The sequence below is a fragment of the Candoia aspera genome, chromosome 13 (assembly GCF_035149785.1).
Source record: "Candoia aspera isolate rCanAsp1 chromosome 13, rCanAsp1.hap2, whole genome shotgun sequence".
Lineage (NCBI taxonomy): Eukaryota > Metazoa > Chordata > Lepidosauria > Squamata > Boidae > Candoia > Candoia aspera.
Window position 1 is genome coordinate 625868 of NC_086165.1, and position 23723 is coordinate 649590.

The 23723-nt window shown below is 44.0% G+C and overlaps 1 protein-coding gene across 3 annotated transcripts in view; it reads right to left on the bottom strand.

Moving 5' to 3' along the window:
• Positions 1-414: 414 nt before the first annotated feature.
• The window catches only part of ADAM10 (ADAM metallopeptidase domain 10), a 30632-nt gene continuing 7323 nt past the window's right edge, over positions 415-23723 (bottom strand). For 2 of the 3 annotated variants that reach the window (XM_063314405.1, XM_063314403.1), the window contains exons 3-16: positions 22412-22530; positions 20000-20158; positions 16429-16532; positions 15383-15532; positions 14405-14497; positions 13645-13828; positions 12303-12466; positions 11172-11355; positions 9858-10008; positions 8967-9150; positions 8285-8393; positions 7468-7688; positions 3349-3475; positions 415-2682 (exon numbers count right to left, since the gene is read on the bottom strand). In XM_063314405.1, coding sequence (XP_063170475.1) covers positions 2588-2682; positions 3349-3475; positions 7468-7688; positions 8285-8393; positions 8967-9150; positions 9858-10008; positions 11172-11355; positions 12303-12466; positions 13645-13828; positions 14405-14497; positions 15383-15532; positions 16429-16532; positions 20000-20158; positions 22412-22502 — 2016 coding nt within the window. In that variant the 5' untranslated portion in view covers positions 22503-22530 and the 3' untranslated portion in view covers positions 415-2587. The remainder of the gene's footprint in view (positions 2683-3348; positions 3476-7467; positions 7689-8284; positions 8394-8966; positions 9151-9857; positions 10009-11171; positions 11356-12302; positions 12467-13644; positions 13829-14404; positions 14498-15382; positions 15533-16428; positions 16533-19999; positions 20159-22411; positions 22531-23723) is intronic. The other variant, XM_063314404.1, reaches the window with a different exon arrangement.

Genomic DNA, 23723 nt, shown 5'->3' on the forward strand with positions numbered 1-23723 from the left:
CAGATCCCCAGCTTTAGCCTTCTGCCCCCCACTCACCTTGGAAGGGGGCAGGAAAGAGCAGGGAAGCAGCCCCCCCCAGCACTGGGGCCCCAAGCAGCCCCACTCCCCTGGGAGCCCCTCACATCCATCTGTCGCAGGAGACTCTGGGGAGAAGTCGCTCTCCAGGGGCCCCGGCCCAGCCCGTCTCTTCCGCTCGGGGGCCGGCTGGACTGGGGTCTCCCTGGAGAGGCAGGAGGAGGACCTGGCCCACCCTGAGGCCATGCTGGAAAGCCAAGTTCCCCACAGCAGGGCTGCTGAATCCAAACCCGGGGCCTGCACCAGGAGGCACCTGCAGTGCCCATGGGCTTTTACCGCAACCCACAGACAGACTCACATTGCTTGCCCTGACTCAGAGAAACCAGGTGACTTTGGGAGTGATTTCATCAGGTCTATTTATTAATGCATTTCAAGTTTCAAAAACCCTTACATTTGTTTGCACAATACTTTATAATTTTTTTTGCAACTTTTTAGTAAAAATTTCCAAAGTGAACAAAAAAGATACTGTATAAAACACAGTGGACATTAAACTGACAGTAGTATTAGATCGCAATTTGCCTTGATATTTTTTATTTTACCACATCTTGACTTGTAGTAGAGAGTTCAGTGCACTTTTTTTTTTTGCAGAAAACATTAAACTTAGACCCCAAATAAAAACAGGTCAGCCAGCTTTCTGCCAAACACCCTTGCCACAGGATAACATTACAAGCAAAGAATTTACATGGTCCAAGATCAACCACACTTAAGAAGTTGCTAAGAACTCTCGTAGAATAAAAGCCACCATTTCAGAAATGCAAACCTAGCTTCCAGTCTTCGCACAGTCTGAAGAAAAAAAGAATAATCCCAAAATGGTATTTTAAAATGGTTTAAAAGCAACTACAGAGACCTCTAGCTAGTTAAGATCCTTCAGAATTATTTATAATCTATTAGTCTGGGGGATTCATATACAAAATTTGTCTCTAAACCATGTACAAAAAACCTGTATTCTGAAAAAAGTCACCACATACTGTACAAGTTTTACAAGGAAGAGATCCCATTATATTCTTGTAACGTTTTTCGCCTTGCTGGCTTGCGAGTCACATATGAGAAGGAATGCGTGTGTAAACCTTGTACTCTTGAAAAACCAAAACAAAACCCACAGCCTAGCCAGCCCCCCCCCCCCCCCCCGATACAACTGGATTCCTAAGCAAAGCCAGAAATATTTTGCAGCCATTTGGTTCCCAATCAGCTTGGTGCTTTTGGAAAAACAGAAGCAGTGAATACAAGCTTGAATAATGCCCTCTTCCATTTCCTGCATAGCAGTTAAGCATATTATGACATTGCTTTTTCTTTTTTTTAAAAAAAAATGCCAATTATATACACTTGCAATAAAAACTTTGGGCCATTGTGCTGTTTGAGATCCTCTTTAGTGCCTTTCACATTCCGCACCTGCAATAATTACACCATCACAGCAACTCCCACAGTAGTGGCTTCTGTTTTAGTGGTTATCCTTTAAAACAGTTTCATGCTGAAAGTTTACCAAAATACTTGTTAAAACATAACCAAAAAAAAAACGTATTTTAATCTCTCCCAAATTTATCAGAATTGGGATCATTATCACTTATCAAGGCGATCAGAGCATAACAAAGAAAGCCAGCTGCAATGTGAGAAAAATACGAGAGACTTATCTTACTACCAAATCATGGGGAAAAGAAAAGTTGATCATTTAACAGAATAGGCAAAGGTCTCTTTCTTCTCTGCAAAGGCTTCTGCTGCCCTCCCAAGAAGGCAGGCGTTGGACCCGAGTGTTCAGGTCAGCGCTGGCACGATCCCAATCCCGAAAGAACGCTTCCCACGCAAGCCTCCCCTGGAGCGGCCGGAATTCTCTCAGCAGAGCTGGGCAGGAGGAGAGCCTGGACTCGGCATCCAGGCAGCGCGTTAGCAGTAATTCTGACCGAAAGAGAGATGCATAAAAAACGGATTTGACGCGATTCACAATTCCTGCGTAAAGCATTACAGAATCCCGGACCTTTATACACCATCAACCTTCCGTTATCCTGAGTATGTCAATTAAACAGTAATTTCTTCATTAAGAGCGTAAAAGGTTTATAATATAAAGGAACATCCATATTGCAATTATATTGTTTTACAATTGCACACAGAAGTACAGGTGTACATTAGAAATACAATGTCTGCATATGACCATTTATGTACATTGGCAAAGTAACGTCTCCAACATCGAGGCAGTCTAGCTTCCTAGCCTTGGCAGCTGAAAAACAGGTACTTTAATTCACGTGAGGAGAAGCTCCGTCAGAGCTACGTTTGCCTGCAGGTGAAGAAAAGGCAACAGCGAAGATCTGAGGGGGGAGAGAAACGCGTGGCTTCAGAAGACTGCTAAAGATCTGCTTCGCGGCCGGCCCCTTCGCTTCGGGGCAGGGAAAAGGGATCGTCGGACTTTTCCAGGTTTGGAGAACCTCCTTCGTCGACTAGGGACAATGACTTATTACGGGTTTCTTTGGAGCGAAATTTTCCCACTGTAGGCACTAGGAAGAACCAAGGCAACGAGCAGCCCTTAGTGTCTCATGTGACCCATCTGGTAACTCTCCCGGGAACTCTGCCGTGGAGCAGCCTGGGTCGTTGCGGGTGGCCTCCTTCGCTTCAAGGTGCCTGCAGAAAGACCGGAGGAGAAGCAGGTTCAGAAGCTTCTTTGCCTAGCCAGGCGCCGCCCGCCCGCAGCCCAAGCTCTGATTTGCGACCGCAGCTAAGCAGCCCCAAGCCAGAGTTACGGGAAGACGATTTTCCGGAAACAAGGGGGGCCTCCCAGCACCACTGCAGACTGCGCCAGCCAGAGGCCCCGTGAACCTAAGCCAGTTCTCAGCAGAGCAGCTCTAAACCCCTTCATGGGCACGGGGCAAGAAGAGCTCCAGGTGGCACAGTGCATGCACATCCAGGCTTTGGGGAAAAGAGGTCCGCTGTGGCCGACAGGGAGAGCTCCCTGTGCTTTGTTTGCCCCCCCCCCGATTCCTTGCTCATTTGGTGTGCTCAGCCCCTCCCCAACGCTGGTTCCACACCCCCGTGCATCTCTAACAGCCCCAGGCACAACCAAGCCCGGGGCCCCCTTCAAGTGCTTGGGGCAGTTTGGTCTGCCCCTCTTCCAAGCCTGGGATGAACTCCCCACACGCCTGATATAGTTCCAACCAGAGCACCCGGGTCCTGCCACCTGCTTTTCTCCTATCCGCCAAGGCACCTTACGGAGCTGGCATCGCGCAGGATGGACCTCCGTCCCACACCGCTCTGCAGCAGAAGTTCTCGCAGAGCTAGCAAAAGCCTCACCTGGAAGGGGTTTGGGCGGTGGCAGCTTTGGGTTGCTGCTCGGGGTGTGAACGCTGCAGATTTTGATGAATCCCGCCATCAACATGATGAGTGCAATCCCCATGAGCAGGACGGCCCACCAGTGCGCCTGGGGTTTTGAGACAGAACAAACAGGCATTTTCCCCCCATCTGACCGGGCAGGGCAAGCTCTCTGTGCACAAAGAAGGCAGGCCACGCCTCAGCACCCGGAAGGCCAGGCCACCCTTAACAGCAGGCTTTAATCACTTTGGTAGGCCTTCCCTTAGGGGCAGCCTGTCCACCCCCACCCCCCCACAGAGGGGCTTGTACCAAAACCGCCTTCAATAAAAGGGTAGCACATCACCACAGCACCAAGAATTGATAAACCAGGAGAAATTTAGAACAGAGGAGCAGGAGGAACAAAGACACCTGTGGCAGCCTGCTTGCCCTTGGAAACAAGAAGGATTCTGGCACCTTCACCTCACCCCTTATGACTACTTTGGAGAGCTACACAGAAGCCTACTGCAGAATACCAACAGCAATCTAATTATTCTGCAAGTTTTCACAATACATCCTGAAGCTTTTAACTCAATTTAAACTTACACCTGTGTATAAATGGAATTATCTCCTCCGCCCCACCCCCAGCAAAAATAGAGAAAATAAAAATTCCCCATCATGTAGAACTAACTAAACAAAGCTGCGTTAGCGGGGCTTCTAGAGAGACTGGCACAGAAGAGTGCAGGATGTGCCCACAGAGCAGCAGGGAGAAGGGCCACCATCAGTTTGGAGGGACAGATGAGGGAAGAAAGGCAGAAGCGCGTCTGAGGAGAGAGATGCTAACTTATATTCTATCCCAGGAGGTAACCCTACAGGCAGACATCCTAGGAACTCCAACCACAGCGGGCCCCTCTGAAGGCAGGCTCAACCGAATGGCTACCAGTCAAACCGCCTCTGCCGTGGGCAGCGCTGGAACATCCCACGCCAGCGGACTGGCGGTGCCTCACAGGTGAAAGGAGGCAGTCTCTCCTCTCGGCACTCAAGGTTAGGTGGCAAAACCCCCAGGCCCGCTTTTGGAAAAGAGCAGGGGCTGCGCACTCCGCAAGCAGCTGGATTTGCCCATCTCTGTCTAACGTGGCAGGAGATAGGAAGCTGATGCGCTTGGACTCTGGGCAGCAACTAAGGAAGCACACGAGCCAGAAACATCGAATGGCAGTAGAATCCGATCTTCTGAAGGAAACAGAGCTCCACCCAAAGCTGTTCACTGCCTGGACCCCATGAGCTGTGAGCCCCAGGAGGTCTCACTGCAAGCGGCAAATACGGGGAGGCCGGCTGGTCGCCCAGCTTCGCTATCCACAGGCACAACAGGCTGGGAAGCGACTCCTGGATTTGAGGAAGCCACAGGCCGGAACAAGGCACAGACCAGGCACTCTCCTGAGGTGACGAGATGGGAACTGGGCCCTTTGGGAACACGGCTGAAGGGCGGAGGCAGGGGCTGAAGCCTGGAAGATGCCATTGGTCAAAAAGCATTTTACGGCAAGAAGCTCGGTTCCAGGTGCAAGATTCATAGCTATCCTGTTCCACCACCAAGGTGTCCTACTGCACCATCAGAAGCCCCTGGTGCTGAAATGAGCTGGCCCCCTTAAAACTCCCTTGCGTGACCCATGGGCAAGTAGGAGCTGGACACCGTCTTCAAATGCCGGAAGCACGCGCACCAATCTCACCTCCAGGCACAGCTAGGGCGGGAAATGTTGTTTTTAATCTCCTGAAAACTGCAGACTGAATGAACCTCCTGGCTGCCTCGCAACGCAGGCTTCTGATTGGGTATCTACCTTGCAGAGCAGCAGGCTGGTGGTAAAACTGGGCTTGAGGCCTGCTGGCCAACTGGGCCCAAATTGCCCAGCATGATCTTTACCGCTAACAGGAATGCTGCATTTGGCATGACTCTATCAAGAAAGGACAGCCGTAAGGAAGGCTGTCCAAGGGAGCGAGGAACGCCAAAGAGAGAGAAAGGGCAGGGCAATTTGGACGAGCAGAAAATATTGCTCTGGAGGCAGAAGAGGTGGTGGCCTCCAGAAGAGGGAGTGGGATTGAAAAGGAAAGTGATGGAATGGTTTGGGAAGAAGCTGAAGGGAGCAACTGCCGGGAGGCCTATTTGAGAGATCCGGAGGGAGTTAAGCGGGATCGAAGCGGCTGCGATAATGGGACCGTCCAAGGAAACGTAATGGAGAAGCAGCAACAAGTGCTCAGAGAATGCTGAACAATGGAAAGGCCACAGGTGCTGATGGTGTAGCTGGAGAAACGTTTCAGCGTGGCTGTGAGATGCTTTTGGATGGGCTGTGTGACCTGCTTAACGTGTGCAGAGATTCCGTCTGTGCCCGACAACCAGAAGGATGCTGTCATTGTTTCCCCATGCAAACGGAAAAGCAGCAAGTGAACGCAAAAACTAGGGGGGAGTTAGTTTGTTAAGTGTGCCTGGGACTATATTTGGCAGAATTTTGACCAAAAGAGTACAAGAGGTGACAATGAGCAACATTCGGGAAGTAAAATGCAATGGTATTCCTGGTGCAGGATGCACAGACCAGGCCGCTGCACTCAGGGAGTTCTGAGAGACGTCCGCGCCTAAGAAGGCAAGTCTACTGCTGTGCATTCATGTACAATGTACAACAGAAGAAGTATGAGGAAGAAAACAAGTCTGGCCAGAATGTTTTGAGCAAATAGGAAATTGAAAGCTGACTGCCGAACGCAACGCGGGAGGCGTCTGCAGGAAGCAAAGCACGCGTCAGAGTACATGGAAAGCTTAGAAAATGCTCCAACATTAAATAGAGAGAATGACAATTATGAACAAACGAGTAAGGACCACTTGTGGTGATGTATATTTGGGGACAGGAAGGCCTGTGTAATTTTGTATGAGGAAGGTGCCATGCCACTGGCCGAGAACCCCGATGACCTGTGGTGAGTACTAGATATACCGTATGATGGATTGAGCAGCATCGATCTGAAAATTGACGTATCAAGGACCAGCGCGGGAGAGGGCAGAGAAAACAGAGTGAACAATTTCAAGTTATAGTATTAATGGCAAAAAGCAAGAGCAAGTATGTGAATTTGTGTACCTTTAGAAAATGTTTACTAAAGTGGGAAAATGGATGGAGAGATTTTAAGACATATAAACATGTCTGGTAGAAAGATACTGGGTAGCATGTAGATTGTTGCAAGGAATGAATGTCAAAAAGCAAAAAACGGCAACCTGTCAGAGACCCAGTAAATGGCACTGGTGTCAACTACTTTTCACTCTGTTTCCTTTCTGGATGTCTTTACCTTCTCTAACTTACTAGATCTGCTCTGTGCTGAACGCTCCTTACCCTGGAAGGGAAAGGTGCAATTGGCGTGTATGTCTGGGCACCTGTAGTAGTGTTCAGAGGGCACACTTCCATGAATTCTTACGGCTGAACCAGGCTCCGGGCACCTGCCTTCTCCACTCACCGCAGGGCACCTGGCCTCCACGCAGTGAGCAGACCTAAAGTGAAATGGGCTTTCTGCTCACATGTTTTTGCCAGATTGCTACAAAATGGGACCACGCAGTCCAGGTCTTGAGAAAATTGATCCCATTTTACAATGTACTAAAATATACGCTGCAAGATTGAATATACAAATTTTCAAAATGAAAATCATCATAGTTTAATCTTGGGAGAAAGTGTTTTTGGGAAGAGGGAAAAGGAGAAAAGGGAGACCAAAGAGTAGTTCAGTTTTTGCCAGATTTACTATAGCAAAATATTGAAAAGATAAAATGCATCTTTCTTTCAAACAGCAACATTTTTAAAAGCTGTGGAAAACAGCACTGGCTAAAAAATTAACACAGCAGCAGTGTCCTGAAGGATCCTTTAAATAAAAGTTTTATCCATATTTAATCTTTTTTTTTAATTCTATCAACAACTAACTTCTAAATTATTACCTCCATCTACACAAATATTTTTTGAATAGAAGTACTGAACATGTATTTTAAATTTTGTATCTCAGCTCAAGAATGTAAATAAGTAACGTATTTATTTTAAATATTTCCACTTCGTTTCTGCCAAGAACTCGAGAATGGCAAAGTTTGTTCAGAGCGTCCATCGCTCCACTCACCACAATCCACTCTGCAATGTTTTCATACAGCTCTGGATTGAAAATGGCCTTCTTCAGCCTGGCCAGGGGGCCATCAGCATCCACCAAGCGGCACCGCATGAAGACATCGCAATAACCTTTGAAATCATTGCAGGGTGACCCTGGCTGGAGGGTGATAGTTTTGAAACTGAAATAATCCTTCCATGCTTCAGATCCCGTACTGGCACACGTTTCCGGATGCACTGGATAAAGCAGAAATGATTTAAAACTGAACACCAAAGCCTTTGGAAGAGCAGTATCAGGATTTTGCTGTTCAAAGCAGAAGAGAGAAATTACTGGCATGGAACAGACAAGCCAGGACATTGCCATGTACAACTCTCTGAAAAGTAATAAAAACTATGCAGAACGATAGTTGCATTTATCCATAACTCTCAACTAGGCATAGGACTCTCCTAAGCAATTACGCCTCATGCATCAAGGAGGTCTCCCACTATGCCATGCTGGCACCAAGTGAGGCACCAGTCTTCTGAGCCAGGTACTTCCTTTTTAAAGCTGAGCAAAAAATGATTTTCATACTGGAATTAAACCAAGCTGTGAAATGGTTATCTGAAATGCTAATGCCTCTGTATTTTCCAGGTCTGAGAGTGCAATTGGAAAATACTTCAACTGCACAGGCATATGCTCATCTTCTACCAGAAATTAAAAGAAAGGGCAGAAGGACTTTTACAAAGCAGGACTGTCCCCCACTTAACAACAAAGGCTTGGCCATGAATATTTGCTACATCCCTACATAAATGCTATGTGGAATGCTATGGTTCCTTGGCATAAAAAAACTTACTTTTCTTCATGCAACAGACATGGCATAATTCTTTATCATCCTTTGCATCAGAACTAGCACAGGTACATTCTTCTAAGTCGTATTTCTCACAGATGGAGCCGGCACATTGCTGGGGAGGAAATGGACAACTCTTACTAGATGCTTTATCTAATCAAGCTCAGAGTCAAACTGTATGAAATGGAAAAATGAATGCCATGACCAATTTTGAGCGTTAGGACCCTTCACAAGTTTCCCTTTTTCCTTCCTGTAAACAGAGAAATACGTTTGGCTACAGAAAGCAGAGTCAGGAAAAGAAGAATAGTTTGTTTCCCCAAATTCAACTCCTCCAGAATTAGCCCAGCACCACCAACGTTAGAGATCCCTGAGGACACAAAGTTGGGAAAGATCTGAGGCTTCCTTGTAATCCAAAGAATTTTCTGGGTGAGGAGCCTTACCTCAAGGTTTAAGCACCTCTTTGCTTGACAACAGACAAACAGGGGGACCGGTTTCAAAAACCGTCAGTACAAAACCTCTTGGTATCAAACTCCAAATGAAAAGAAAAGGTCTGTTTTTATTGGCTGGCCTAAGAGAGACGCTGAAACAGGTAGACAGAAAGAAACACAATCCACATGGGCCAGGAGCCACAAGCTGGAGCTGAACTGTGGTCTGGCTTTTTTGAAACACTTCTGGAGAAAAGACTTACACCATTGATGCAAACTTGTGTACGTCTGTTGCAGTCTGTCAAGTTTGGCTTCGGTACAGATGTGGGGCAGAAAGAAGAGTTACCGTTGCACCTTCCTTCTTCGGCACACTCAGAATCATTCCGGCACTTTTCCCGCTCCTTCTTGAATTCACAATTCTGCGTACAACAGGGGCCTTCGCTGGGGCTAAACAGGGAGGAAAAACTTAGTGCCATTCCAACAGGCTCCATCATTTCACAGGAGATCCATATTTACCTTCAGTGACAGCCCTGCTCCCGTCTGTTCCCTCTCACCCTATAGACCAGTCCCTGATTTCCCTCTGAAAACAGTGCAGGGAGAACCTATGCTCAACTCATTCTGCCCACAATCCAAAAGTGTGGGTGCTTTTAGCTGGACTGAAAACGAGTGGCACGCTTGTGTTTCTGAGTGCTTCTCCCTCCAAGTCAGTTTTAGACTTTGTTATTATTTTTTAGCACTGCCCTTATTTAAATAAGGTACCCTTCCAATTCTGAAGATAGCAGTCAATGGAACAATTTCAACCAACCAGCTGCAAAGCAGAAATAGGCAGTGACAGCTGCGTGCAACCCAGCCGGTGTATGAAAAGCCAGATGTATACCCTCCTCTGGAAGGCTAAGAGAAGGGAAATGTATCCCACAGCCAGCTCTCTTCTCCTCACTCTGCCTGCCACTAAAACCTGGTGCTTGGCTTGGAATGCAGTGGCCAATTTGGATGAAGGAAAGATGCGCACTTGTAAACCAGGAAACGGGGCTCTCCCGCTCTACACAAAATGCACACCGAGGCCGAGAGAGCCACCCTTCCCTGGCAAAGGCCGCCCTGCTCGCCCCATGCCCGCAGCCAGAGAGGTGTGCGCAGTCAACCCAACGGCCTTGAACCTGCAGTTCTTGCCGCGTCTCAGTTTGCACTTCTTGTCCTCCGGCTGGTTGGCATCGTAGCAGCAGTCGTCCTTACACTGGTCGCTGTAGCCGCAATCGCACTGCTCCCCTTGCTCCACCAGTCCGTTCCCACAGATGGGCTGGCCAGATTCTGAAAAACAGCAAGGTCATCTGAATGCAAACTGGTGTCATGAGAAATCTGGAGAGGCCTCCTTGGGACCGAACTGGGACACGGGGACACCTCCTTTTAAGGACGCGAATCCCAGTTCCATAAAGCAGAGGCCATGCGGTAAACCTGCTCCTTCTCAGTCCAGCCAGAGACCGGCATTGCAAGCCTCAGGCACATTCCTTTCTCCAGCGTCTGTCACAGGAAAGGAGGAAGTTACGGACGGGACCTTGGCTGCAGTTCAAGGGCTGTAGCAACGCATTTCACCATATGCATAACACAAAAAACCTGAACCTGCCTAAGCAGTGATTAATGAAGATGGGTTTTGTGCATTTCTTGCTAGAGCAGGTGAATTGTCTTGAGGGAGGGAGGGAGGGAGGGTTTCTGTGGTATTTAAGCAAACCAGTGCTTCCCATTACATGATCAAAACAGAACAGTGTCTTTGCTACCAGACCCTGATCAGAGCACTAAGCCTGCAACTATGGCATTTTTTGAAAGGTCAGCGGGAGAGGAACTTGCTTCACTTTAGGCTGCAAAGCTGTGCCACATAGCTCTTTGGCATCAACCTCGCTGGCTTATGATCAGCCAAACATTTTGCTGTTCAGATGGGCATCTGCCTTATTTGAAGACTGTGCCCATGAGAGTGCATGACAGCAAGACACCCACACAGACCACAGGCTGCCCCTCCAACCACCTAAAGGAAGCTGACTCCGTATCTGTGGGAAGAGGGGTGGGCACTGCCCATCTCGAGTGGCCACTGACGAAGTGCAAATCCCAGTCAGTACATTCCAATGGTGTGTTGGAAGAAGCAGCTCTCAGCTGAACTGTAATTGGCTGGGGGGGGGGGTGTTCAGGGAAATCTGACAGGGACATCTCACTAAAAAACCAGGATGCCCCCCCCACACCCTGGACACAGGGCATCAAGCTCAGCTCGTTTCCAAAGGAGTTCAAGCGAGGACAGGGTGTGATGGCCGACTTGCCTTCTTTCACCTTCATCCGCATCTCACAGGAAGGGCAGAGGCCAAACGTTTAGAAAATGAAAAGCTACAGAATCTCAAGCTGACCCCAGCGACGTTCCCTGTTTTCCCTTCTCGCTGCCATCCCACAGGCAAAATAAATAAATGAAATTGTTCAGAAGAAATACGTACCAACAAAACAATTATTCCTCTTTTTTTCAAGCACTTGACTGATATTCCGAATGCTGCAGATGGAGAATTTGTTGTTGTTCAGTTTGTCGCCAGATGTTGCCCGTGCATACATTATGTAATTGCCATTTTCTTTTTGCCCCAAGTTTTTGGACTCTCCAGGAGTGCATTCTGTTCCAGAGTCGTGCTGCAGGAGACAAAAACCGTCAGCCTTCGTCGCCAGAGGTGCCGCTGTTTTCTGCTCCTTGAAGAGGCCGCCATGCTCAGGTAAGGAGCCAGTTAAAGTACTCCCAGGAAAAGGGCAGGGCAGCAAGTGGGTGAGGTGGAGGTGGGTGGGAAGGGAGCCAACTCCCCCATCAATAACTTCTTTGTAACACATTATGGCCACTGATAAAGAACCCTTATCTCTGTTCAATTCATTGCACCAAAATCACTCTTTTTATTATCCTGGTTTATCTGTTAACAATCTTGTAAGAGTCTGGCCTCACTTACATGATTGGGAGAGACAGCATAACAACTAAAGTCAGATTTGTATTTACCTGCAGCAAATCATTTCAGAAACAGGAAGGGCTCTGAGCAGTCAGATGCAAAGCCCACAGGCTAAGGCAAAGCGGCCAGATTGCCGAGGCCAGTGGAGGTGCGCAGTTCTCATGCAAGTGAGTGCAGGGACTGCTTTGCTGACACCTTGGCACATGTTTTCAACATTATATTTCAACACTATCAGAAGGCAGAGATCAGACCCAGAAACACTGTCTCCAAACAGTACTACAGCTCTTCAGAAATAACCCCGCCTTTGCTTGCACCTTACATAAAGAGCATAATTCACTCCAATTTCTCCTCTCTTGGAAATTTCACTATCTGTATTGGGTGCTTTTTGAACACCTGTCTGGCAGGCTGCAAGCAACGCATATCCTTTCTTCTGATTAGGCTAGATACATTTTGCTGTAACAGAAGACAGGACACCCCTTAGGGCAGGTTGGCTGGCCCGATTCATCAGGCTGCTTCATCATGCAGTGAGCACGACTGGTCAGTTCTGTGTACAGAGGGGATAGTTTGGTCACAACTTTTAAGGGTTCCTGAATCTGCTGTAAAAGCTGGACCAGTGAGGAAGAGAGTTGGAACACACAAACTTACAGGAGAACCAAAGTTATGCCCCACTTCGTGCGCAAAGGTGATATGAGAGACCTTAGGAGGGACATGGGAACCGTAGTTTTGCACCGTGATTATGCCAGTATTTAAGGACTTCTTTTTCCCATCAGAATAAAGCTTGCTTTTCTCACAGATTCCACCAGAGCTCCCTGTAATTAAGATCAAACAGTAACCTTTAGCAAAACTAATTAGCAAATGACTAAAAAAACCCTTTCTCATTAAGCAAAATGTAACCAGCACTTTTAATCTAAACAATTCATTTTATTATCAAAATATCTTCAAATGTATCAGCTCAATCTGAATTTTCATTCTGTGAGCCAATCAGAAATCACGAAAGCTCTCTGAGCTGTTCTGGGACTGTGAAGGCAAAATCATTGGCTCTCCCTTCAGAGAGAACAGTTCTCAAAGGCTGTTTTCACACACTGCAACACACCATGATGTGATGCATTTGGCTTTCATAGAACCACAGAACAGGAGGGTTGGAAGGCACCTTGGAGATCACTGCAAAACCCCTTAACTACAGTACCCCCAACCAAAGGCCGTCCAGCCATCATTCAACCACCTCCAGGGAAGGAGGCTGCATCCTCTCCCAAGGCACACTGTGCTGTGACGAACAGCCCTTACACTCAGGATTTTTTTTTTCTGTGTCCAACCAAAATCTGTTTCCTTGTACTTTAAACCCCGTTTCTTGTCCAGCCCTCTAGAACAAGTGAACAATTCTGCCGTATCATCTGGGCTGCTCTCCTCTGGACATGCTGCAATATGACAATAATCCTCATAAAAAGTAGTTTTATACATCCAACTCAAAAGAAAGATCACCTCATACATTTTAAGTAGACAACTGAGCAGTTATATCCATCCACCCATGTTATCTAGATAACCTCTAGATGAAACCATCTTCCAAAAATCAGGCTCTAGTTATAGCAAAGATACCTAATAGTCCTTCCTCCTCCTATTTTCCCCACAACATTCCTGCGAGGTGAGTTGGGCTGACAGAAGAGGGACTGGCCCAAAGTCACCCAGCTTTGGAGGAGTAAGGTGCATGAGAAGGGAAAATGAATATCCCCTCAAACAGGAGTTTGCTTCTGTACACCGCAAAGAGCGGTGTCCTTTTATTTGCAGTAGAAATTACCCAACTGCATTATGAGCCTATCATGTAAAGCCAGACCTTGGATGGGTTTCATTCAGGACTCTGTTTGGCAGCAGCCCTCCAGACACCTAATCAAAAGTCTCTTTCAGCTCAATGAATTGAACTTAATCACTTCTACACAAGAGTGATGCTCTGCACTTCCCTTCTGTCCAAGAAATATATTCAAATATTCTTTACCCGAAGGTGCTCCAACCCAGGCCAAGCCAAGCACACCGTCATCAAAATCACGATCAGTAAACACGTAGGCCAAACAATAATCATCATGATTCTGCTCAGAATTAAGTTCTAGAAATTTCTCCACACCAATGTTTGGAAATCTGAAGGGATTAGAAGGGTCTTTTTCATCTTGGGTAGTGTTGATCTGAAAGAAAAATATTGTACCCTGTTAGACATCACTTTCTGACCAAGTAAAAAAAATCCACACCTACTTGTTTTCACAAGGGATGACTCACAGAAGAATAGTGTGAACATTACCCACCGCAAAGCCCAGAGATGAGGTAAGAGCTCTGCAGTGTTTTTGATGTGCAGTTGAAATCTTATTATGCACCAATCATGGCCTGAGGTTACTGCCACGAAACAGGGAAAGATAAGCCCGAGCTGATCCTCTAGAAATCAGGATATGGAACTAACTGGGCAGTAGAGGCATCCTTCAGCTTTGCCCGTGCTAACTGTCAAGTCAAGAAGCCACTGTGATCTTCCCGACATTTACGAGTAAAAAAGAGCAACATAAATGCACTGGAAAAAGCAGAGCAGTTGTGTAAATAAATTCAAGGTTACTAGCCATCAGGGCCTCTCAGTGAAAGAAGAAACCCAGCCCTCTATGAGCAATTACTGTTTTGCCATAAGATATTGTGCAATAAAACAGAGAAAAACACAACTAAATTGGCAAGCGCGTACAGAAGTAAAGACTTCCACAATGAAGTGTCTGTATACTTACTCTAATTCGTTTCACCATAAAACTGATATTTCGGATTCCTGAGAAATCTGTTGACTGGTAAATTGTGTCAATTGCTTTAACATGGCTGGAAATCTAAAGGAAAGAGGAAGTTAAAAGCTGTGGCTGTGGATGCTGTTCCCTCTGCAACCTGCACGATCGGTTCTTCTAACGCTAGGCTGTCGAGGGCGACTGCGAGTGCTGGCAGGCAGCTCTGAGTCGCACTCGAGTGCTGGTCCTAAGTAGGAAGAGTCCCGTCGGCAGCCTTGGGCTCATGCCCACTCCTCCTGCCAAGAGAGATTAGCCAGACTTCAGTTTCACTTCAGTAAAGCCCTGGCTTCTTTCCCAGGTTTAAAAGAAATCATGTCATGGTTTAAAAGAGATCGTAGTTAACTGTCAAAACCAAGCAAAACAAACCAGAAGTTATGTTACACGATGATCCCTGGTTCGCCTGGAAGAAACCAGGAAGCGTCTAAAGTGAAACTAAACTCTCACTTATCTCTCCTCCTAGGATGCAGGGCACACCACCTCAGGGCTCACCCATGTTCTTCTAGGCCCCTGTACGGCTACCCACAAGATGCAAATTCTGAAACGCTCCAGAGATTCAGACAGGAATCTTTGTCGGCCCCATCCGCCAGGGCCACAGACGTAATCTGGAGCCGTTCACATGCAAAGCACATCCTCTGCATCTGAGCGACAATATTATCTTGTTAATTTCACTGGATGTTCAATTTTTTTTCTCATCTTTTTTCTAAAGATGCCATAGTGCACATCCATGAAGTAAAACAGATTCTGCAACTATCATGCTTGTACGCATAATTTGTGGGGGGGGGGGAGAAAAAGATGCCTGTAGTAGTACACTTTTAAATGCCCTGGAACAACCACACCATCGTTCACCCGGCACTGTAATGTGGCATACGAAGGCTCTCTCGCTCTCCTGCCCATTATTTTGACCTTCTGCAGCAACCGCCAGGGGCTTACCTGTGCAATCACAGCTTCTCGGGTTCCGTAATACCTGAAGAACAGATGATCGGTCTGAATGTAGAGCTGGCAGGTGTTCTTTTCGGCTTGTGCAGCTCGCTTCTTCCTCAAGAGCTCAGGGTCCTGTCTGGTCTCTTCTTCAGATGGCTGCTAAAGCATCAGGAGACAAGGAACTTAGTTATATTGAGATACAAGATGTTTATATAGCCTTCCATTTCAAACTATTCAGAGTCCAACTTGAATGTGAGAATAAGAGGGCTAAAACAAGGGCATGGAGCTCATTGTTTCTTGGAGTGACCTGCAAGAACGTGCCAATTTCTCCACCCTACAGTACCTCCCTTCACCTTTAACCTGCTTGAGACCCCTCTGCCCCCTTTGCCATCACGGCTGCTTGCAGCCAGACAAATTCCTGTTACCATGCGTGCTGGTGGAGTAACTTGGCTTTGGAGAACATTTGCCTCCAATTAATTTGGCTCACACCAAGTTTATCCAAGGACTAAAAGGAAATAAAACAGCTCATGAGCTAGCTGAATGCATAAATAATGTTTGAATAAAGGAAGTCACATTTCTGCAACTGGAGGAAATTCTCAGCCAAGTTTTTAGGCCTGCTGCTGTCAGGTACTTAAAATGTTCTTAAAACCTGCCATTAATTTTAATAGAAATTTTAAAAATTAATAAACCAACTCAACCTATGGATTTCATGTTTGTAGCTATACAGTAGATAGTTTTCAATAGTTTTAGGAAAAAAATGTAAAGTTCTCTACCTAACTACATGCAAAGAAAAATTCAGCCAGTTCTGCATAGTGGCTATTTGCAAAACCCCAAAACTCTCTCATAACATAAGGCAAATTCAAACTGAGAAGACTTTGAGAAACATTATGTGGTAATGACATATCAATTCAAAATTAGATAGATCAGTCATGGCAAATTTGTCATGTCTTGGCAATAGCAGAATATAGTTTATCCATGTCTGTGGTCAGATCAACAGCAGATACACAGGAAGGATAACAGGTATTTTATCAAATCCTTTGTTTAATGTTTGATACCTGGTGTCTTGGCTCTTCTCTACCAGTCATTTGGTATTTCTTCATTCTTTCAAAGACCGAATGATCTGCACAACCACCTTGTGGTCCATATTTATGTGGATATTCTAAAACAGAAACCAAGAGACTTGCTGGCACCTATTTCCCCTTATGGATGGTTTTAAAACTAAGATACTCAATTACTAATTTTAAAACAAGTCATGTTTATTTCAACAATAGTGGGAAAACTAACATAATCTGTTTTAAAATTAGTAACGTCAAAACAATGGAAAAGGGCAAAGAAGTTAAGAAATATCCAGTATCAGTAACAGTTTTAATGAGGCTTAATTCAATCTGTTGGCATAATATTCTCTCCCCCTCTCTCTCTCGGAGGGTGAGGCATTAAAGAGATTAGGTTTGCACAAGTCTATTACACAGATGTGAATAGGAAGTGCCCACATGCTTTGTTTTCCTATTAAAGATAAATCTGGCACAAACCCCAAGCACCTGCAGGTCCCCTTGACAGCCATATCCCCCTTTTCAGCTCAGTTCTACATGCAGGTTGCATATTGCGGAACAATCTGCCATTGAGAGTAAAGCAATCCCCCTACCTTTTACCATTTAGTAGCGTGCTCAAAACGTATTTACCAAGGCTTTCTAATGCTACAGCTTTAGTCTGCTGTTTATATCGGTCATGCTTTTTAATGTTGTTTTTATAGATATTTGTATTGCAGTACATCCAAAGTCAATGGGAGTGGGCAGCACATAAGCCTTCTAAAAACGAAAGCCAGGATCCAAGCAATCTTCAAGCAAGTGATCAGACTTGCCCTGGCAATGAGTAATTGTTGACTCCTTGCTGCTAAAAACAGTCTCAGGACACGAACAAGCCAATTCTAATCTGCATAGTTCGATAACACAGCAGTCAAATGAAACTTCCTTTTTAAGCCAATGCATCATAAGAAGAACCAACCTGGGTACAACCTTGAATCATTGGATTATTCCTAGTTGTTTTCAATAGTGGGTCCTTTGACAGAAAACTATCCAGACAATTAATACCTTTTCTTTACAGCAATATCTTGCATATATTGCATGATTCAATGATACATGTATTTATTTAAAAGACTTATACAGCCACCCACGTTATGCACCATAACCCTGGGCAGTTTACAAACAATAAAAACAGTAAAAAATATAAAACCATCTTGAAAACTCCAGGCACCCCCCAAAACAACACACCTGCCCACAGATACATCAACAAACAACTTTACTGGGCTCCAGCCTCACTACACCTCAATGCCTGGGGGAAAAGTCAGGTCTTCAAGGCTTTTCAAAAGGCTATGAGGACAGGGACCTGCTAGATTTTGGGGGGGGGGGTGTTCCAAAGAGCAGGGGCTGCTACCGAGAAGGTGTGCTTGCTCTCCAGGGCCCGCTAGATGGGAACTTTTAAGGGAAGGCTCCTGGAGCATGCCCATCTTATCTGACCTGGAGGAATGGCCAGATACCCTCAGGGAGAGGCGGTCCCACAGATAACCTGTGCCATTTAGGGTGATAACCAGCACCTTGAATGGCACCCGGAAAGAAACTGGAAGCCAGTGCAGCTCACACAGCAGTGTAACATGAGCAACCTGTGGGGTTCTTTGCATTTGTCACTTTACATGACTCTTTTTCATTTCTTCAACCTGTGGATCTTTGTCTGCTGATCTGGATCGGCTTCTACATTATATCCTTCCCCCTTTCCTTTTTTAGGTTTACTGCAACTTTATGATCCAAGCAAATACAACCAAAGAGACGGATTATTCTAAGAATAATGAAAAGTAAGCAAGCATTACTATTTTCTATCACAATTCAACATCAGTAGCAAGACCATGCTGCGTGCCACATCCAGAACTGCTTCTAGAACGTTCATAGAGCTGCTGCCTTCAATTTCCAACCTTTCCTGCAATGCCTGATATACTTATGGCAGGGCCCAAGTAATGCCCAATCAAGACAATCTGTTTCAATCAAAATGGAAAGAACTGTAACCCTCTCCCTCCTGGCAAAACCATTGTTTTCAATAATTAATATTATTCCATTAGAGTATGAATACAGACCGAGAGTGAGAATTTTAAATAATTTGCCTATATCTTAAATCAGAATAAAAGGATTGTCTTTATCTGGTCATTAATTTAAGAGAGAGCAACGTGAACAAAGGACTTTGTAGGAAACAGACAATATAATTCTCATTTTCAGAACTGGCTTTTGTTTCAGCTTTGAATAAGACTTGTCATGCTGAACATATGCCACATTGTTGTGTCCAAAAAGCACTCACAGAATATTCTTGCAAAAACTAAAATATGGGCAAAGGAAGGGCTCTCTCATTAACAATACAGATTTCTTTACCCGAAGCTTTTGCTTGAACTGACTGTAACCTTGTCAGCTTCATGTGCAGTGTACTCAAAATCCCTCTAAGTACTTATCCTACAAGTAGAAACATTACAAAATGTTTGGCACTATAAACTACACACTGAATTAGGGGCATGGGGGTCTCTTTGTGAAAAGCCAGTGAGACTTTTGATGTATTTGTTAAAGATCTATCCAGTATTTTCCAACCTGAGTGTCCTGAACTACTAGCATTAAGCTGTTTAGATCACCTAAACTGGGCTGACTTAAAACAATTCTCTGGCTCTTTTTCTGTCAAAACAATAATAAAACAATATTAGAATCCCTATTACATTACATAGCTTGTACTTTCTAATGAAAGTTCTACGATTAGCTCAACACTTTGGTTGGCTCAGGAATCTTTCGATTTTCAAATCTGATGAGACATTCTAGTTTCTATGAGAGAAACGAAAGTAGTCAGTCTGTCTGAGGAATCAGGAAATGTAATTGGTGCGGAAATCTGTAGACTGAATACAAATCTGAAGAATTACATGCCAAAGGTAAAATGCAGGGATCCCAGGGGTAACAGATAGAAAATGGACGCAGATTAGAAGGCAGGCGGCCAGATCATGATTTCCCCACAATATGGTCCCAATACTACAGGATGCCTTGAATACAGGGCTTCTTAACGTAAATAGGCAGCTTACAATATGAGGAGCGTGTTCTCGGTACTCACTGACACCAGCACGCCTCCAAATGGAAAGAAATAAGGTGGCCCTTTTAAAAACAGGAGGGGGGAGGAAGTAACAGATCTATGTTGGACAACCTGATTTAACTGCACCCAATACTACTAGCAATTACTGCTGAAGGGTCGCATCTAATATAATATTAAAAGCTTTGCGCATTTAGGTGCTTTTTGCTTATATTAGCTGAATACTTCAGGGGACACTTTGAACGATATGAAATGAAGCTAAGGAACTTGTGTGAACACTTTGAAGAACACTTCTCACTACAGTCGGGTCTATGAGGGTTATAAAAGGTTCTAAGCATTGTTTTGCAAACAAAGTGACTCACCATGCTCAGGATAGGTGTCCCTGTACAGCAATCGAAGAGTGAATGCTTACTGAGCATCAGCGTATTCTATTTAAGATTGATTGTCCTGAAAACCTCACTCGCTCACAGCTTTTGTTCCTATCTGTTCTATACGGCATAATTTCAGCACAGAATGAAAACTTACTGATATCATCTTCATGGTACATGACAGAATGAAAAGGCAGGATTTTGTCCTTAATATATCTTTCTGCTGGCTCAATATAAAAGGTTCCAGTGTGAGTCTTGACAAATCCTTCAAATCTTCCATCAACAACAGATCCATGGCTAAAGCTTCCCTGTTCACCTGTTTTAAAAAAGTATATAGGGTTTAGAATACCCTGGCAATTGTTATTCATAGGCAACAGTTACCAGCAAGAGTTAGGAATCTTGACTCACCTTGCCAATATTTGAAGCTTTCTTGCCTCCTGGTCTACCTGCCTTCTCCATTAAAATGCTCACGCCACTACAGGAAATAGCTGCACAACTATTCATTTTCTCCAAGATTCTTGAGCCATATATTTTAAATTAATGCTCAATAACCAGCTTACTATAACATTTATTTTAGATTGTAAAATCTGAAGTAGATACAAGTTCAAAATTTGAAAATGATGATTAGGGTGACCAATTTTCCTTAATTTGAATATTACTTCTCAGCAAGTGATCAGGAAACAAATGCAGCATTCATGCACATGCCTGTATCAAGTTCTAGTTATCACCAGTATCAATAAATACTTCATATACAATTAATAACAATTCATGGTTCATAGTTCTTTTCTGTTTTAAATTCCTACTCCCTTTTCTCAAGGTAATTTATTGGCTTTTTTTATTATTAAAAATAAGACTCCATTACAATGTTCATGACAATCAGATGTGCTACTCCTTCCACACAAACTAAATAAAGTATGTTTTAAATTCAGGAAAGCAGTAGTTTACTTGGTCATTTAAAAATATTCTCTCCATCCATTCAAGGCTTGCGCATGGCAAGAGAGGTTCAAACTGCTTCCAGGTAAATCTGCACAGGTACGTACAAGGGCTGTGCACACTTTTAAAATGGTCTCCACAAGGTGATTTAGACCTTGCATAAATACAGCACCTCTGGAATCACCCTGCCTTGAATGGGAAATTGGGCTTCTTTAAGGAGTACAGAGAAGGGCTCACGTAAGAACATTTTCAAAGCATGCACATCCCAAGAACAAAGCCAGGAGAGGAACTGCTCAAAATATCCAAGGAGAAACGAAAGGTTATCTTTTAGTCATCCTGAACATACAGATGTAATCAGAATGGGCATTAACTGATCTAAGCAAGTAAGACACACTGAAGACAGAGACTCTTTTCTTTTTTTAATTGATTTGTAAGCCATTCCAAGAACCTTTCTGGCTAAATTAGAGGACTTTAAATGAACCAACAGTAGACTGCTGCATCAACTGACTGGTTTGGGTAGGATCCAAGCATGGACCATTTTTTTCAAGTAGACATTTTTTATTTATTTATCGCATTTCTTCACTGCCCATCTCGTACAAATGACTCTGGGTGGTTTAAGGTTATTATATTCCTTGGGCATATAGTTATCTTCAACTCACATACCTACATTTCTTAGCAAGATAACTAAAACAACTGTTATGTAGCATTTTCTTGGTTTCTTTCCATAATCATGCAATAAAATCAGCAAATTACAATTATTTTAAAAACAGGAGCAAATCTCATTCATTTCAGATGTTATGTACTTCACAATATTTATTACATAATTCCTACCCAGATGACCAAAGGTATACACTGGAAATTGGTCCTTTTCTGTGTCCCATCTTGTCATATTCAAATGTAGTGCTACAAAGTGATTCAAGTTGTTCCTTTTATTTAAATACACAAGTTTCTCTGGAACAGATTAGTAATTCTACCATTTTTATGCAAAGCTTTTCACATCTCCATGTGTCAAGCCTTCTGTTTCAGTTGTAGAATTTGCTGTATGCCGTTGCATCTAATTCTTCTTTTTGCTTTCAACTATATGACCAACTAACTCTCAAATGTTCTTTATTCTTCACACCTGCCACCAACCCTGCCTCTGATTTTATCTCATCTCTTCCCTCCTATTTGCCCCCCATCCATTTTATATGTTCTCTTTCTGCCCATTTTAAACACCTCTACAGCTCAGTTTTCTTCCTTCTATTTTACTCTAGGCATCTACCAGGTTTTTATTCAACTACATCTCACTTACTTTATAGTATATGTTTAAATGTGATTTTATTACTCCTGAAGTTTGTTCTTATAAAAATATCTATTTAATCATTCCTATGCTGTATTACTTTTCAGTCTAGATCTATTATCTTATTTCCCACTCTTTAAATGTTAGGGTTTACTGAGTTCACTTCCCATGTAGAATTATTTCCACTGCAAAAGTTACAAGCAACATTTTTGTTTTGCTTTCAGTTTTAAAGACAAAAATGAAGTTTCTAAAATTGTTTCAATTACTGAGAAAATGGCCTATTGCTCTGCACTGCAGTAAGACCTAAGGAAGGAGCTATTACTAGTTCAAGACAGAAAACAAAGTTACTGCACTTACCATAAATGTGCCCAGTATAAATATGGGAGGTATCATAATCAATTACTTTATCTGACATTTCAAGCTTGAAGTCATCACTAAAGAGAGACATATCTCTTTTCAGCCTCAGATTAAAATGTCTGCAAAGGGAAGAAAGACAGATTACATTTACAAAAACACCTCATAACATGGGCTGTTAGGTAAAAGTGAACATCCTCAACCTTGTTAAATACTTTCCCCTTTTGTATTTAGTATTTTTATTTGGTATGCACTTATAGTACAAGCCTAGTACAAGATTTATGCTTTTTCCCCACACCTTCATTTGCCTTAACATTTGTAAGGGACCAACAACCTGAAGCCCCATGAAAATTTTCACATCATAATTACAACCAAGGATGTTTGGTTACCTTAAATATAATTATATTTCAACTAGTTACAGGAAAATACGTTATCTGAACATGGAAACTAGGCTTTGTAAATTATATATACATATACTATATGTATATACTATAGCATTTTATGCTATATCCTAGCTTAATCCCAGTTAGCTATACACACACACACACATGCACGCACACACATTCAATCATGTCTGATTCTCGGAGACTGCCTGGACAAGTCCCTGCAGTTTTCTTGGAAGGTTTTCAGAAGTGGTTTGCCACTGCCTCCTTCCTAGGGTTGAGAGACAGTGACTGGCCCAAAATCCCCCAGCTGGCTTTGTGCCCAAGGCAGGACTAGAACTCTCAGCCTCCCAGTTTCTAGTCTGATGCCATAACCATTACACCTCGGTGCAATGTAGACTAGCCTCCTCGTGGTGCACCCCAGGCAACGTGACTTGTCACGGCTGAATAGTCTACACATCTGGCTGCTGGACCTCACAAGGATTTCCCAGCAAGAAAAAAGCAGCATGAACACCAGACTGCTATGCCATACGATAAAAAAAAAAAGAACCATTACACCAAACTGGCTCAATTTGCTATACAGCAAAACTCAAAATGCTACAGAAAGATCATATATTCAAGTAAAACAACAGCAAGATAACTGCCTTCAGAGGAATTATTTTTTTTCCTATGTGTATTTTCTAAAACAGGTTTTCCACTAACCAACTCTATACCTTGGACAAATCAGAAATACTATTGATACTAATACTAATCAGAGTATTAGTCAGTTCAAGTATTGACCATTTCCGTTTTAATCTTTCAGAGAAAACTACATACAGGGTTAAACTCCTTTGCAGACGCATTTTATTGCACAGCAGCACCTACTTCTCTTGGTAACTCTGACTAAAAGACATTAAACTAAAACCAGAGAAAGAGAATTGGCCACCAGAACA